At 37.5% G+C, this 18437-nt stretch overlaps 3 protein-coding genes across 3 annotated transcripts; 2 read left to right on the forward strand and 1 right to left on the reverse strand.

Moving 5' to 3' along the window:
* LOTGIDRAFT_138069 (hypothetical protein) lies at positions 1-4002 on the forward strand (the record flags this gene model as incomplete). Its single annotated transcript, XM_009048389.1, has 11 exons — positions 1-54; positions 353-507; positions 679-875; positions 1154-1231; positions 1779-1884; positions 2097-2249; positions 2514-2612; positions 2941-3019; positions 3151-3247; positions 3442-3599; positions 3919-4002. 11 exons carry the CDS (start codon positions 1-3, stop codon positions 4000-4002), a joined length of 1260 nt encoding a protein of 419 aa, XP_009046637.1.
* Positions 4003-5161: 1159 nt separating this feature from the next.
* LOTGIDRAFT_138075 (hypothetical protein) lies at positions 5162-6944 on the reverse strand (the record flags this gene model as incomplete). Its single annotated transcript, XM_009048390.1, has 5 exons — positions 5162-5268; positions 5526-5642; positions 5957-6147; positions 6421-6617; positions 6900-6944. 5 exons carry the CDS (start codon positions 6942-6944, stop codon positions 5162-5164), a joined length of 657 nt encoding a protein of 218 aa, XP_009046638.1.
* Positions 6945-12530: 5586 nt separating this feature from the next.
* On the forward strand, positions 12531-13027 carry LOTGIDRAFT_138090 (hypothetical protein; the record flags this gene model as incomplete). The annotated part of the gene is made up of 2 exons (XM_009048391.1): positions 12531-12643; positions 12742-13027. Coding segments are annotated over 2 exons (399 nt in total), but the record flags the coding sequence as incomplete, so codon positions are not given.
* Between the last annotated feature and the right edge of the window lie 5410 nt (positions 13028-18437).

Below are 18437 nucleotides of genomic sequence, written 5' to 3' on the forward strand. Positions count from 1 at the left end.
ATGGCTTGTTCCAGTGTTCGATATGGTGCAGGATGCACACAAGAAGTTGGAATGGTAAGTATGACTGAGCATCCTGTTGGTGTGGGACTAGGGTGTCAGGGATGTGGCCAACTGGTGTAGGAGAAGAATTTATTTTGAATTGAGAGAGCACCTCACATCATCACATGCTGGAAATGTGGATGAAACAAACTTTTGGGGGTGTGAAAGGTTTAAATGATTATTCCAGGGTTGTTAAGGTTGAGAAAGATTGGGAACCACTGCCTTATGGTTGGCCGACTGGTCGTAGATTGCACAGGCCTGCTCTAAGCAATCCTTTAGGTGATTTACTCCACATGCTTGATATACCTTTCAGGATTGTAAGAATTTAGGAGCTAAGAAAGTCTGTTTGATGACTGATGGCAACTTGGTGAATCTGCCTCCAGTAAAAACTGCCATGGAGTCTTTAGAGAGAGCCAATGTACCTTACAAAATTTATGATAAGGTTAGAGTTGAACCCACAGATGAAAGGTAAAATCTTTGGATCTTTGGAGCTCATTGCTGGACTGTTGAGCTGATTTTAATTGCCAGTCATGTTGAATTGGAACATAAAATGTCCAGTTTTGATATTCTGTCCAAAAGAAATGAAACCAATATGTTTCTTAAGACCTATTAAAAGTACTATATATCATTATTTTTCAGTTTCAAACATGCAATAGATTTTGCCAAAGCAGAGAACTTTGATGTGTTTGTAGCAGTGGGCGGAGGCTCTGTGATTGACACTTGTAAAGCTGCCAACCTTTACTCCACTGACCCAGAGGCGGATCTGTTAGATTATGTCAACGCCCCTATTGGTAAAGGCCTTCCAGTCAGGCATGAGCTTAAGCCTTTAATTGCAGGTAAACATTCAATATCAGTAACCCAAAACTAATGTCAAACTGATGTCAAAATGCAGGTCATTTGAGTAGGTCATAGGTCATAGATACATGTAGGTCAGTTCTTAAAGTAGGTCATATGGTCAAGACACATGTAGGTCAAACCAGAAAGCAGGTCACAGCTTAGATATATATATCTGTCAATCCAAAATGAAAGTCTAGGTCATTAGGATAAGAAGATATAAAGGCCAACGCTTCACACAATCAGCACAATTAAAGGTTACATCATTGTCTATTTTTAGTAACAACTACAGCTGGTACTGGTAGTGAAACAACAGGAGTAGCAGTATTTGATTACCTCCCTACTCAATCCAAAACAGGTATTTACCTTTACACTCAGACCAAACAAGTCTTACCTGCCTACTCAAGTCAAAACATATATTCACCTTTGTAATCAGACCAAAGCAAATATTACCTCCCTATTCAAACTAAAATATATATTTACTTGTATACTCAGACCAAAGCAAATATTACCCCCATACTCAAACCAAAAAGGACATTTACCTGTACATTAAGGCCAAATATATATTTACCTGTATACTCAGATCGGAACATATATTTACCTCTATAATCAGACCGAAACAAATATTACCTTCCTATTCAAACCGTCAATGGTGTTTACCTGTATAATCAGACCAACGCATATATATATACCTCTATAATCAGACCAAAACAAATATTACCTCCCTACTCGGGTCAAGACATATATTTACCTTTATACTCAGGCCAAAACGAATATTGCATCCCTACTCAAACCCAGGTCTGTCGCCCCCCTTCTTAAGCAAAAACAAATGTAGCCTCCCTACTCAAGCCAACCTTACACTAAAACCCGATCCTTGGAACTTTATTGTTACTTCTCTCTTTTAGGCATTGCTCAAAGGGCATTGAGACCAACCCTGGGTATTGTCGATCCTCTACATTTACAGTATATGCCTGAACGTGTCACTGCTTATAGTGGAATTGATGTCCTGTGGTAAGTAAGAAATTGAATACACATAAGACAAAGCCGACACCCCCATACTGTCAAATGAACTCTTTCACTCAAGCATTTTTAAATCAATATGCAAATATAGTCTGTATTCATTAGATGAGTTCATGTGTGAAATTAGGGATGATTAATCAAATTGACTCTCAATTTAAATTATGCATCGAATAGATGATTTAATTTGATGTTTATCTTTTCAGTCATGCCTTGGAGTCATACACAGCCTTACCCTACAACGAACGATCACCAGCCCCTACTGATCCCATTCTTCGCCCCGCCTACCAGGGTAGTAACCCCATGAGTGACATCTGGTGTCAACATGCGCTGAGAGTCACCAGCAAATATATTAAAAGGTAATAAAACAAACTGGTAATTCTTGATGAACATCGTAAAAAGACTTAGTACAAGTGGTATTAGAAAATTGGAATGATACAAATCAATGCTATTAGTTTCTGTAGAATACATTAAAGTTCTAGAAAACCTCTTTATAATCTCTTTCAGTCAAAGGCATCGTTCTAGCCTTGCTAACTGCATAACTTTCTATGAACAGCCTCTGTTCAATGGCTGTTTTTTGTCCAAACTAGAAATTTAGGTTATTAACATCTTTTCCTCTATAGGGCAGTGTTCGATTCTGATGATTTAGAAGCCAGGTCAGCTATGCATAATGCCAGTTCCTATGCTGGCATTGGTTTTGGAAACTCTGGATGTCATTTGTGGTAAGAGCCATACACTTTATTAGAAGAGTTTTATTAAAAAGATTATTGCATTTCTGACTCTTCCAGATTTGAAAAAAATATGTTTCTAAAGTTTAGATAGCCAGTACAAATTTAAATAAATGCAGTTTTACTGTCCTAGTTTTTTGCACACTTCATCCTCCTGGTCTCTATTCCAACTGTCGAACACAGGGCCTAGCCCTAGCCTTGGTTGATTGTCCCATTCAGATGACACAGCAAGCATCAACCCACTGAGGCACGTCAGCTTCCAAAAGCATGTTCAAAGGTGACAATTCACCAGGATTAACCTACATGATTATTATGCTTGCAGCCATGGTATGTCGTACCCTATAGCTGGTCTAGTGAGAGATTATAAACCAGAAGGTTACAAGGGATCTGGACCTATTGTGGTAAGATAAGTTTCTTTCTAAAGTGAACCATAGATATGTGCCAATGCACTCTCCTAATGCCAACAAAGATTTGGGATCTTCATGGCAAATGGTCCTCAAGAGCTGATAACCATCTTAAATTGTCATTTCAGCCCCATGGTTTGTCTGTATGTGTAACATCCCCAGCAGTATTCCGCTGGACAGGCTCGTCTTGTCCAGAAAGACACATCCATTCTGCCGAGATGCTAGGTAAGCCACAACTGTTTTTAAACTTCTTACAAAACTAAGAAAGGGATTAAGAAAAGTTCTTTACAATCTCTTTAAAGCAGAAAAATGCAATGTGGTGTTTTTGGTCCTGCAACCACTTCAAATCACCACCAAATTATATTTCAATTCCGCTGTATATCAAATCAAATCATTGCCAACCAAACTCTGAATTTTAGGAGCTGATGTGACGAATGTAAAGAAAGCGGATGCTGGAAGAGTTCTATCAGATACCTTGCTCAAAATACTGGATGAACTTAAAGTACCAAATGGTCTGGAAGATGTAGGCTACAGTAGTCAGGATATACCAGCCATGGTTAAAGGGGCATTACCACAAGTAAGAATTTAAGTTTAGAGCAGGAGACAATCATCCTTATGCATTCATTTTATGTCCAGAAAAGCAGAACTATAGTCTATATAAACACAAGTCTACAGTCACTACTGAGATGTCCTACTTCACTATAGCACCACAAGCCGATTAATTCGGCCAGTACCTGAGTACTTTTTATAATTTATAATTTATAATTTTCCTAACGTCAAATTGGTCAAAAAGTGATTTTTTTTTTATAAATTATAAAAACGCGCCCTATCTATAAGCTCTTATACTACTTACCTGATTTTATTAATGTTCTAATACAATTTTGGGTTTTTTTCAGAAACGACTGCTGAATTTATCCCCAAAACCAGTAGAAGCTGATCATTTGTCAGAGATATATGAAAATTCCATGAAGATTTACTAATTGACTTGATTATTCTGAATCGAAAGCTTTTTGCTCATTTTTGAGTGCTCATTTAACAAACAGCTTTACTTAAAAATTACCACAATACTTCAAATTACTTTAAAAAGCAGTTTTTCAATCTCTATTTCATGAAGTGCTCCAATATGCAGAGTTTATTTTTGTACAACTGTGCCACACATTAAATGTAAATAATCCTTAAGCGACATTTAAGAGTAGAGATCATATTAAATAACAGAACACAATTTTAGTTTTATTGTATGCCTTACATTCTTGTTTTATATTTACTCATTTCACCTGATGATGACAATGTAATTTGTTGAAACATTGTGTGGTATAAAACCCAGGAGTAGTATACCATACAAACTGAAGATGACAATGTAAATTGTTGAAACGTTGTGTGGTATAAAACTCAGGAGTAGTATACCATATAAACTGAAGATGACAATGTAAATTGTTGAAACGTTGTGTGGTATAAAACCCAGGAGTAGTATACCATATAAACTGAAGATGACAATGTAAATTGTTGAAATGTTGTGTAGTATAAAACCCAGGAGTAGTATACCATATAAACTGAAGATGACAATGTAAATTGTTGAAACGTTGTGTGGTATAAAACCCAGGAGTAGTATACCATATAAACTGAAGATGACAATGTAAATTGTTGAAACGTTGTGTAGCATAAAATCCAGGAGTAGTATACCATAAAATTGTGTTCTGGTATTTAACACATAATGCAGATTTTCATGGGAACTTTAGTCAATTGTTACAATATATTTTATACTGATTGTTATGTAATTTTAATATTTCGAAATAAAATTTATCGAATACTTCTTAGAATTTTGGGGCACCCCGAATTTAACCTGGCTATGTATGACTTAGGGTACTTAGTATTCCACTAAAACTCTTGGTTGGCACCTTGTAATTATGCTACCTTTGTGGATCCCAATGTTTTGATAACAATGAATAACAGATGTACACAAATAACCAACAAAAATAAAATAAAATTGATTTTTTTAAAAACAAATAGCTACAAAAATTTCTCACTAACAATACTAATAACAAAGAAATAAACGCCCATATTGAAAATGCTACGGTCTTTGGAAAATAAATCTAGTCTTTGAAACTGTTCAGCTCTTCAGCAAGGTGTCCACCGATGCCTTCATTTGGTTGCCTCTTTAGTTAACCCATGAGTGATACACTCATCCCAGTCTTTCCAATACGCAGTTTTCATCCTCTCACAGTATCCTTTCAGATTAGGGTACTTCACTGAAAATGAAAAAGAAAATCCAATAGAAACTTTTGAGATGATAAACAGTTCCAAATCCTCAACCAAGTGGGGAAGTTACGAAAAATCATTCGTATTTTGATGACGCACATGCAAATTGTAGATGAATATATTTCCCTATTTTTATTTTACAGTATATGTATATCTTAATATGTATTACCAGGTATTCAACAAATTTTTATTGTACTTGAAGAACAACCATCAGATATTTCAAAATTATTTTGAAAAAAGGGCCCACCTTTCATCCAATCCACACACGGTTGTTCTGGACTCTGCCATATTAGTTGACACAAGAATCCAAAAACACAGCAGTCCACCTCACTCACATCATTTCCCATTATAAACTTCTGGTTTCCTGGGGAGAACAAATCATACAAGATATATATATAGATATACATACATCAGAGGACCAAGGAATGGTGGATATACCATATTCTTATGATTTCACTTCATGGAGTAACAACATGTTTCAGGTTCTGTTTTAATATTTCAATATGACATCTTAGATATGTATAATTACAAGAACCAAAGAGATATGGCGAAAATTGGAATCATGCAAATGGAAGACAAAAATTACACATGAAAACCTACAGAAAAGTGAACATACCCTGCCTGGCATCTGCTATTGTTGCTCACAAGTGAGATCTGAATTTTGTGAATTTGACTTACCCAAGATGTTGGACAGCGCCTTGACGTCTGACTCCATGATATCAAGTACTTCCTCCTTGGTGTGTCTACCAATACCTTGAGCCCAACAATCCTTCCTGGCTTTATAGTTGATGATTTTGTTGGGCAGCCAGCCAAAACCAGTCCAGGAATTGTCAGTATAGTCCAAAACAAAGAGACACATCATACAGCACCTTGAGAACAAATTGAAAAACAGATGTTACAAAATTCTTACACCTTCTGATCTTAAGAGCTTTTAAAACAATATTCTTACAGCTCAAAAAGGCATACTGAGGTGATCTTTAGATGCTGGCAGGGCTTTGGCTCCCACATTCATATTCCCTTTCATTTGACATGTGAAAGAATGGAACATGGCCCCTGCTCGCCCCCCTCACCTGATGCATCCTAGCAACACCACGGCCCTACCACACTGTAATTGACAGTGCTACCAGTATCCCAGATCTTACCAGAATATATCTTCTTCAACCAGTTTTTGTATAGAGCGAGCTACACCTTGCTCTTTTGGACTCAGCTTCTTGTCCAAATCCACACTGAACGTTTTGTTACACCATTTCAAGATGAAAGATGAATCTGTAAAGACTTCACCATTATACTCAATCCAAGGAACTTTCCCTTTTGGACCCATCTCTACACCGGGATCAGCCTTAAAGAAATGAAATCAAATGGAGTTTTCTTCTTCTTTTCTGCACCTTGTGGGCTAATGAAGTTGAGGACCAGCTTCAAAGAAATGAATTGAGTTCTCTTTCCTACTTTTCTGCTCCTTGACTAAGCACCTGAAGATGCAATGCCATCGACCAAATAGCAAAGAAATTTCAAACTACAATTAGACACACCTTGAACTTTATCACATGACGTCTGCAAGAAGAGTTTAAAATGAAGCTATTGATGAAAATAAAATATCAACACCTAGTCTCAAGCCACCTACCACATAAGGAATGTTGTTTATCCTAAGATAAGTTTCAACTTTCATCACGAAAGGAGAAAGACTGGGACAGTAAGGACCTCTTCCAAATCCATGGACAACTATTGTATTCTTGGGGTAGTCCTTTTTCTTCCTGCAATTAGAGACAAGAGAAGTAAGGGGAAGAAATACTGTGGGGATTGGGTTGATACATAGTAGTTGTATATCAATCTACCTGGGTCTTAGGCCATAATCAAAAGCAAGATTATCAATGGCCCATATGGGTCACGACTGACTCAAGATGTGGCAAAATTATCCAATATCCAACTCTGTCAAACAAGGCCAATGGCATTCCTTAACTAGCATTAGAATCGAAATGAATCAAACCATGCCATTCATCTGCAGTGGCTCAACAACCACGGGGACTAGTTGAACCAAGTCCACAGGCCCCCAGCCCCAGAAAAAATGCATGAAAGCACAGAAATAAAAAAGAAATTTCCCCTAGGAGGGTCAACAGCCCATTAAGTCAACAGGTCCCCACTCATCTTGTTGAGCTACTGCATCTACATAGGCTATTACATTACGAGTATCCGTTTCAATCAAACAAGGCCAGTGGCTTACAACAGCTAGGATAAGAATTTCATTGAATCAAACAGGGCCATGACTGTGCCAATATCTAACTCAAATATATTAGAATTACTTACTTTGATCCCGTCACCTTTTTATAAACAGCAAACGTTATTACTGATGCTACGACCACGCCGCCTGCAATCAACACGTTTCGTTTAGCATCGTCCGAATTGAACAGATCTTTGAGATAATCCTGCATTTTGACTTGATATTTCCCGCAATAACCGCCCGTATTTCATGAGACAGTATTTTAACTCTCTACAGCGCCCTCTTGTGATTGGTTACTTCCAGTGTATATTCCTTTAGTGAAAAAAACTCGTTCTCAATACTTATACAAAATGTAGGCCTATAGGTCGAGTTTATGGGTCCAAAACACCTTTGATAATATCATTATGGACCCTTCAATATAATACAATGCTTTCAATACATTAAGACCTTTACCATTTACATGTATTTTTCTTATGCAGTCGATATTTCATTCTTACATATTCTTACAGGTCGCCTTCTGAGCGCTGGCCATCGACCACTATGCTCAGTTCTTGGCTGATAATCGCTACATATGCAATATTCACTTATAAGAGTAAAGGTTTGATTGTGCCCATTGTAGTATTGTATACAGGCTGTCGTATTTCTTCGGCACATCCTGGTTAGCTTCCATTCCCCCGTATTTCTATTTTCCTATCAGCGAGTTATTAAATGCCTCGGTGTTGTTTCGCCCCTTGGCGATTCTATGGCTCATACACATAATGGATCATAGAAGCTCCACTATTTACAGGTCGATATAATTATTGATACATTAACACATTGAAGAAACGAATACACAAACTGCGAATGCGTGTAGGATTTGCGTCTTGTATCTTCATTTACACATATCTCCACCGGACAGTGGTCCTCGTCTATTCAAACCTTTATGGTCGTGTGGGTGACTTTGACGGATGGAAAAAAGGTGAAATTAAAAAAAAGTAATTAATACAGAAAATGGAGTTTAAAAACATATTAATCTTCCCAAAGATAATTGCACCCATTTCATCTTGGTTAATCCAGAATGTCCAATAACTCCGGGCACCTGCTAAATTGGATAGGAAAATACAACGCCTCATGAAGCTAAACAAAACACTATTCGAGACTCTGTTGTTTTATATCCAATGTTAGAACTATTTATATTGATCAGAGTATTTTTTTATTAAAAATTGATTGGACCAAATTTGAAAATGATGAGGCACATTGATGTCGCTAATCTATAAATACGAAGTTTCGAGAAAGATTGTCCAGAAACTTGTATGATAGTAAGGAAACAAGGTAAGCTTTTTAATAGGATCGTACAGTAGCCTTAGCTTAAATTTCGAAAATAATTTGTCAGAATCTTACAGTGAAGGAGCAAGGTGAGGTCTTAGATAGGGGGTAAACACTTGGTCGACTCTCGGAAGGAATGACACATGCAGCAGAACTTATTTCAGCAAACCCATTTTTGATCGGTTACTTTCAGCGAACTAAACCAAGAAGAGATAGCTAAGGATGTCTTCCATGTTGAAATTGGTTATATGTTTGGTTGTGATTGGACTCGTGAGCGTCAAAGGTAAGCCGTGGTTTTTCTCGTATTGGCATCATGGTGCAGATAAAAGATTTAGCTGTTTCGATCTGAGCACGAAGAGGTCACCACGAAGTGGTGGAGATTTACCACCAACCCGGTACATGTAAAGTGAATGAGCTAACTCAAAGTTAGTCCCTGGGTGGGTCCCAATGTCTGATTTTGAAGATCACCAAAAGCCTGAAGTCCCAAGGTTTCTCTCGAAGATCAGATTTGTCCATTTGTAATTTCAGTTAACGGCATGTGGGACATGTTCATGGCGCCGATGGATTTAGATGAAAATGGCGTCCTTCAAGGAGACGAAGAGATGATGGAGCTGAAGATATCTTTAATGCAAACTGGAGAGAGCGATACCAGCGCCCAACAAGCCATCGACTCCGCTGATACTGATCATGATGGACAGATCAGTCCTGAAGGTGAGTTATTCCACATAATGCATAGTAGGTCTAATAATATAGCGCTTTCAACAATGATAAGGTGGGGACCGGGTAGAGACACATAAATGTCAAAGGGAGGAAGGAGGATGCTCACAGGCTTGTCTTTTATGATTATAAAGCGAGAGTGATGATGAAAGCTAAAAAAAAAGCCTCAATTCCCTCACCTCTCTGCCCCCACCATTTTTGCCAGATATTGTCATTGTTTCGTTTATTTTTCAGAGTACGGTGATATGAGGATGAATATGCTGTTTTAATTGAAGCACATTAATAAAATCTATCAAAATCACTCGTTGTAGTCTGTAGCATGTATGTTACAAAATGGAGTTACTTCCCTTCCGCTGCGAACCACCGACTGCTCTTTATGAAGAGATCCCAATGTTAATAATGTTTAGTTGGAATAGTTTAATATTGGGGACCTATTTACAAATGTTTAAAAGGGTGAAAGAGGGCCAAGGGAGACTTTCAACTGTCCCCTACACCTGGAATTGGTGTCTTGGTGCCTCCCTGCAAAAGGATTGGTCGAACTACATCCCTGTGAGGAAACCACATATAGATATTAACGCTTGCAGAATTGTTTCAAAATCAAATGTCAAAGAGGAAGAAAAGGGGAAGGATAAACATCTCGAAGATTTCCAGGCTTTCAGGCACCTCCTGGCATTATGTGAAGGATGATTCTACTATTTCTATTTTAACGACCAATCCATACTATAGGGAGTTCCAATGTCCCTAAGCTGAAGATTTTATGAATGAATGTCTTAAGATAGCAACAGATTCCAAGAAAAGACGCAAAGCCTCGAGGACTTTATGATATTTATGAATGAAAAACTACTATGTGTCCATATATGGCATCAGGGTAAGTCTGCCAAGAAAGGAACGCGCTTCGGGCAACTGGTAACCTTTGGGTTGTTAACAGCAGCACTTTAGAAACATTTGTACATCCTACTGTTCTGCAACTTAATGAAGATTTGTTAAGAAATACCAAGCGATGTCGCCACGACTTGCCTACTCAACAACGCTGTTTCCACAGGGGGGCTGTGGGTGATCTGCTTTTCCCAGCAATCTCCCCACCCCCACTTTCAAAATTCGTTTTGTTTAGGAGAAATAGACCCTGTAAACCACCCTAGACAATTCTGTGGCCGCCTTCCACCAGGATTAATTTAGTCTTGCTTTACCAACATCCCATCCAACTCTCAAATTTCTTATAGATTTCTTATAGTGTCCGTGAGCTCCTAATGACGATTCTATGTCCCCTCTCCAGGACTCCTCGGAAACAATGTGCAGATCTCAAATGATAACTCAATGATAAATTTCGGAAATGAGCCTTCTCAGCTACTGAACAGACAACGTTCTATTCTACGACCTAATTATTAGGGAATGAATACAACCAGATCAAACAAGGCTTGTGAAGAAATCGTGATTACAATATTTATAGTCGGTTGTCACGAGCAAAGACATGCTTCACCCATTACTCATTTTTTATGTACAAATTTTCTACTTTATCAAGGTCAGAGTTAGGTTAGTCAATTTTAGATTTCACAATGTCAAACTATTGCGTCGTATACCTTGACTGCAATAGCCACTATTCTTGTATTTCGGAAGTTGTGAATGCACATTGTTTCTGTCGAGGCATCTGCATGGGCATCATTTATGTAGTACTTAAGGATTGCACCACAATTTGCAATTCGCAGCCTGGGCCTGTCAGGGGCATTGAAGTTAAGTGTTACACCACAATCCATTACCCTTACGCTTTGGAGGCTTGGAATAGAGGGATTTGGAGGGGGCACGGGCCGTCACTAAAGTAAATAAGTTGAACATTACAACACAATTCGCAAGCTCTCTTAGAAAGTCCCTGTCAGGCGGATATCATTCAAGATGTACAGTCTGCAAGATTGGGCAACGGTTTATTGTCCCATCCGAACGATTAAACGCTCTTTCTATCAAAAGAAGAGTCAACAAAGCTATATAGGCCTACGAATCCATCTATCATTTCACCGATTGCCTGTTTGTTTATTATATTACTATATCTTTAACCGACTGTCCTGGGTCACCGCTTATCAAGATCACGTCTGACGAAATTCAAAAACACCACAAGATACTACGTGGATGCCTGAGCGTCCAATCGTGTGTTTACGGTATTCGTCATATACACTAATGACGTGTAATGCTATACGCTTGAATATATAGCGGAAGAATACATAGTATATGTACATGTACTCTACACCTTTCCGCCTTTAGCCGTATAAATTAGGTCGCAATTATCAAAGACCTATTCACGTAAAAATATCATTCGACAGCTTGTAATTTTATGGAAAAGTGATATAGTTTGGTTGTATTTATGTAGGTCATTCAATTTTGTTTGATATACGAAACTTTTCCGCCTTCAGCGAGCCTTTAAATTAGGTCGAAATTATCATGTTCCGAGTTTAGGTCACAATGGAAATACCAATGTTATATATTATAAGGATATTATTGTATCGTATATATTCGTGATTTAATATCACGAATGACATGACTTCAGTGGATAAAAGGGTAAATTTGACTCAGCACTTTTAACTTGCTTATCGAATATGTCATTTTTGTTACACAAGTTCCGTTTATTTCAAATGCATTATTCATCGTTATATAACCGTTGATTTTCTACAAACTTCTGTCTTGGTTAGCCAAGCCTAAAAATAGTAAGACTTGTTTATCACACATGGCGAAATTGTGTCAATACCCTCGAATAACAGGGCTTATTTTTATCTCTGTATTATTCATTATTATTTATAATCATGAATGTTGTATGACCATAGAACAATGTAGAAGGCTGAGTCAAAGACATATTTCTCAAACAAGCCACGTCTTAGATATATCTGACTCCAACTCAAAACTGACTTCATAGAATACAATTTTGCAGGGCATTCCATTTTCTAATAGAAATTGGACACAAAGCTTGAAGTCTTTAGTGAAAATTGAACTTGCATTCGAAACAGACATTGGACTCGCAACCGGACATTGGGCCAGCAATCAAAACATAAATTGGACTCGCAACCAAACAGACATTGGACTAGCAATCAAAACAGACATAGGACTAGCAATCAAAACAGACACTGGACCAATCAAAACAGACATTGGTCTAGCAATCAAAACAGACATTGGACTCTCAAAACAGACATTGGAATCAAATCTCAAACAGACATTGGACTATCAATCATAACAGACATTGGTCTAGCAATCAAAACAGACACTGGGCTAGCAATCAAAACACATATTGGACCAATCAAAACAGACATTGGAATCAAATCTCAAACAGACATTGGACTAGCAATCAAAACAGACACTGGGCTAGCAATCAAAACAGATATTGGACCAATCAAAACAGACATTGGAATCAAATCTCAAACAGACATTGGACTATCAATCAAAACAGACATTGGTCTAGCAATCAAAACAGACACTGGGCTAGCAATCAAAACAGATATTGGACCAATCAAAACAGACATTGGAATCAAATCTAAAACAAACATTGGACTATATCAATCAAAACGGATACTGGACTTTCAAAAAACGGACATTTGGTAGACATTATAGATACAAAACACTGAAATATGTCCTTGCGAAACAAAGAATGGAGCCAGTGGCCTTTATCCAACCTATATCTTTAAGACTATTACGCAACAGGGAAATTAAAAACTTCATTATACTAATGTCTCAAAATAGGAGGACATGTTGCAATCTAATTCTATATAGAAACAGATAAGCCATACTGAGGATGTGCTGATGACGTAGATGACCGAGTTCAATGACATTTCCCGCGAAAAATATGGTCAAATACTACGTCATCAAGACTCGGATATTGATCCGCATTTGGAACTACTTTGTACTAGTGCCAGCTATTCTATACAGGTCGTGCTTCTAATATACATACACACATACACGTAAGACCTTGCTATTTACAATCTTGGAAATGAAGTGTGGCCTATTCGATGTCAAATCTGCATTTTACTTAATATAAGAAAAGCTAAATTTCACTCCATATAGCTTTATAGAAAGCTACACAGTAATCTACGTGGACGAAGATCTAATTTGTGACACACATACATAAATTAATTCCGACAGACCAAAATATGCCAATTTGAAGCCGTCAGAAGAATAAATGGAAAAGAAAGTTTTACGCCTAACAATTCTGCTCCCAACTGATATAATTAAGACAGGCAACAGTGTGCAATTGGGGGCGATTCTAGGACGGTTGATTCTTGAATTTTATCCCTAGGGTATTATTCATTATGCACTCATTGGTTTAGGTTTAGTTCAGATCAGCTTGCAGAAAGGAGACGATGGAACTTAAGTTGTTATCCTTGTAAAATAAAGTTTGTCGACCAGTGACAAGCTGGAAGAAAAGGTTCTCATGAACCCAAGCTGACACCCTTGTATTATCCATCCTAAAGATGTTCTCTCGTTCTTTTCTGTCATTCTGCATCACTGACAGAAATGGGGACGACTGGTTTGAAACATGTCTGAGCTGAACTAACCAGGATGTTCTAAATGGTAACTGATGGTGGTGATAGATTTACAGCCATCACGGACTACCGTCACGATTACTACTATAAATACATATACCATTCCAATCGTGACGCTGGTGTAAAAGGATATTCCATTTAAGATTAATTTCTTCAAGACACGATCTTCTTGTATTTTTGCACAAATAATCCTGGATTCGTGACAAATTTACTAGTGCTTCGTTTTGTCTTTAATATCAAGTTTCAATTGATTATTATCTTCTTTATTACTTGAAGAAGAGTAGGACGTAAAACTCCATTCATTTCATTTCTTGAAAAAAGCAATTATTTTTGAAAATTTCGTCTTGCTTTTCGCATCTTGATTGAGGTGATGAAAATGACAATGCTTTGCAGTATGCAATAACAGATTGCTTTGGAATAAAATGGCGATTTACGTGATGCTTTTGTCCTCGTATTGAGCTAATAACGACGGCAATACTTTGCCTTGTACAATCCTTTATTTCAAAGCTTTGCTTTAACGGCAACAGAAACCGACTCTTGTCGCTCTCCGTATATCAAGATACAAGATGCCCAATATTACGATTCCGTTTCTATCTCGGAATTTCTTTTTTCTTTAAGATAGTGGACTTCAAAAAGGCTACAGATGGGTTTAAATACAGGTATACATAATGTATTTCGTACCTGGTTATTTATATTGAGAGGGAGAGGAGTTTGATTTCACTCACCCACGGGCATCACTCATGCAAGTGTGTTATAACAATGTCAATTGAATATTGATTAGCCCACTTAACGAGTAGTTTTAAACGAAAGTCATATCTTTTGTTTTGCACTTATGTACATCTGTTTGTACCATATGACTGTTGCTTTTAACAAACCAAACTGTTACACCTATACTGTGAGTAAAGTAAAAAGGAGAATCGCTCAATTACCACCGATAATCTTTGAAGAAACTCCGCTAATTGCGGCCAGATGTAAAGATCTGATGCTGCGAATTGTCGGCGTATTTTAAGATCCACTAAGTGAGATGCGTTAGTGTCCTTTCTCGATCTAACAGTTAGCATTGCTTTTTATTTCCTTTTGTCGTTAAGTTGACCAAATTAGCACCCTTAATTAACAGTACAACGAAATCGTTAATAGGTTTGTCATGGTGGAAGCTTGATGGTTGTTGCAATGATGATGTCGTCGTGATTTGGTTGCGTTAGGATTACAGGAGCCTCTGACATCGATAGAGAAAGTGGAACAGTGGAAATAATAAATAAATAATAATAAAACAACTACCTATGATTCTAACAGTAAAATGAAACCTCAAATAAATGATTGGCAATACAATAAATGAAATTTTCTATATGAGGAATTTCGGTCCCCAAGCGAAACCATAATCAGTTGTTATCCGAGGCCGTAAGATGAGCTAAAACGACAGCCTTATCTACTGAAACGCAGTGGATGACCGTCATGACTTACGGGCTTTCCAGCGAACGACCATGAGTTCCTTTTAAATTGGGGCTATGAATTACGTGCAGTCTGGTGAACGAAAATGAGACGTTAATTATCGCCATTCATTACGGATTTATAATTACTTGTTAATCAACTAATGAATATATTATCACGATCGATTGGCCGCTGATTGGCACTTGAACCTTCTGTTTACGCGACAAATCGTAAGAAATGAAACAAACCCTAACGAAAAAAGAAATATGTATGGGTACACTTTTTTTTTACTTTTTACAAATCTTGGTGGTCATTATCGTGGATAGGAAGTAGCGCACGAGGCCGAACTCCAAAGCTTTGCGTCATTATTGTGCATAGCACATATCACGTAGCTATCCAAACAACTGAGTGCTTCTCACAATCATGTAAGCCGTCCACACCCCGGATCTGCACCACTGCGTTCATTACAGAGATGGTGTTAATTTGTTAATGACTGTATAGATCGATATTGGTCAATCATATTAACTACCAATTGACACCAGACCTTCTGTCCCTGCATCAAACCATATGTTTGATACACCTGGACCATGTTATGGGCCGAAAGAACCACGGACCACGGTGGGCGACTCTGCCACACCTTCGCCCCACCTCTGTTCAGATTAAAGGAGCGATCAATTATCATGTAATAGTGCGAAAAAAAACTAGGTGTGGTGTCTGGACTAGCATGTATGTATCGATAATTCCGCACCTTCCAAACTATCCCCAAAACTTGACCACCGGGCATACCTGCTTCAACCACATCATCGATCTGGCATCCTGGTATGCAGTCAAGTCAAACAGCACGAGGTCGTGAGAACGTTCTTTGTGACGTGATTCAACTGGTGTCGGCTTACAGTCACGATGTATTAAGGATTAGTTATAAGTACAGCTAATCGACTAATTGATAATTAAAGTCAATGAGTGATATACATGTATTCGAGGAGGTGCTAGATAATCCTTCTCCCATTGAACACAACTGTACAGGTTTTTCTGTAAGCATTGTTTTGTTTGTTCCAGTAATAACTGCTCATTTCATCTTCCAATGGAGCATGTCATATAAATGAAACAAACACAATGGAGAGATGCTTTAAAGACAATTTTAAAGATATATCTGTACTTAAAACACAGAATGTTCCGTTCATTTACAACATGAATTCATGCTCTTGTCAAAAACCATCGCTTCATATTTTGCTGTACCTCGAAAATCGAAAATAAAGTTAAATAATAAGTCGGCCAATATGGCGACTTTGAAATGAATTCGTTCATGATATTCACTGCGTGTCATTAGAATTAATGATAATATCGTGTCCAAAACTGAATTGGATGACGCAAGTACTAAATTAATAGGGATTAATTCAAACTTATTGGATTCGTTTTGACTTAAATTTTAAAAGTGAAAAAATAAAACAAAAGGTCAATTCGACTTAAATTTCAAAAGTGCAGAAAAAAGGCACAGAAAAGATGACAGAAAAAGTTTACAAAGCATTTTTGGTTGTCTTAATATGAATTAAATGGCGCTTATCAAAAAAGACGAAGCCGGATTAAGTTATTTCGAATTAAATTTCAGAAAAAGTGCAAATAACAACTTCAAATTATAATCATAATTTTGAGCCTTAACTTGAAAAGTGAAAGGCGTATATCATTGACAGGTAATCCAGATTATTTCAATCCGACTTAAATTTCTCAAGTGCCATCGATCCGAATTAGCTATTTCAATTCGACTTCAAAGAGTTGGATCGCTATGTCAATCATAATTCCGTGCCTAAATTCGGTAACTGAATGACTTAATCATTGACAAACAATACGGTTTAATCTAATCCCAATTAAATTTCAAACGGCATAAACAATTCAAATCATAATATGGTACCTAAGCCTAGTAACTGAAGTGCACCAATCCGGATTAGATTTAATCCGATTTGCAACAAGATTGAAGGGTGTAGCGCACTGGGATATGCTCGGCAATCGTAATGACGTGACTTAACTTGATACATGAATCAAATTATTTATTGACAATCCGGATTCACATAATCCGACTTTGAACTTCAAAGGGAAAAACGTACTAGGGAGAGCTTAACAATCACAATATCGAGCCTCAACTCGACAACTTAACTGTGCCCAATCTATTGCCCTTTTGGGCTGATCTTAACCGACTTCATAGTATAATAGGATTTGGAATGGAAGCTATCATTTACGCAAGTTCTCACCGCTAATCAAATATAATTTTGCAAAAAACGAAAAATGAGATAACATTGGCAACAAGTTGTGAACAAGGTGGAAGCAAAGACGTTGAATATTTTGTTATGTTTTCGAGGGTAGGGATTGAGCAGTAGGTACTCAATCAAGACACATATTGACGTCGTGGCCCAAGACAACAATGTTGTCCACGTATTCAAACTCGCCACGCACCTTATCGTCAAAGTGTGTGAACTTTAAAAGGGTGTCGTTATAAGGTCAAAAGGAATTCTATGTCACGACAAATATCCCGAGGCTACGAGCTGATACAGATCTATCATAATACATGTATAAAATCTGACGGACACGACCTCATCTACGTTGGCGAGACCAGCGATATTCCGTTTGACGATTTAACGCCAGACACTTACAGGAGATCATTTGAAAATGAAATAAAATGAAGAAGTTGAATGGGAAATAAAATGAAAAGATACAGAGAAGATCAATGGAATGAAATAGAGAAGAGAAACCTGACAATGAAATAGGGATTAAAGTTCCCCTTTTAGCTGCAAATTGAGCTCATGTAGACAGACAACGTCGTGGAGTATGCAATAAGAGCAATTTTCCAGGATGATGGCTTTAGATTGTTGACTGCAATGGATGAACGAATATTCGAAACTACGCCAATCCTCTGTTCAAATTCAAATCATGCTTCGTAAAGATATAAATTTAGTACATAAAAATCAATGATCGACACACATCCCATCTT

Source organism: Lottia gigantea, assembly GCF_000327385.1.
Source record: "Lottia gigantea unplaced genomic scaffold LOTGIsca_121, whole genome shotgun sequence".
NCBI classification, from domain to species: domain Eukaryota; kingdom Metazoa; phylum Mollusca; class Gastropoda; family Lottiidae; genus Lottia; species Lottia gigantea.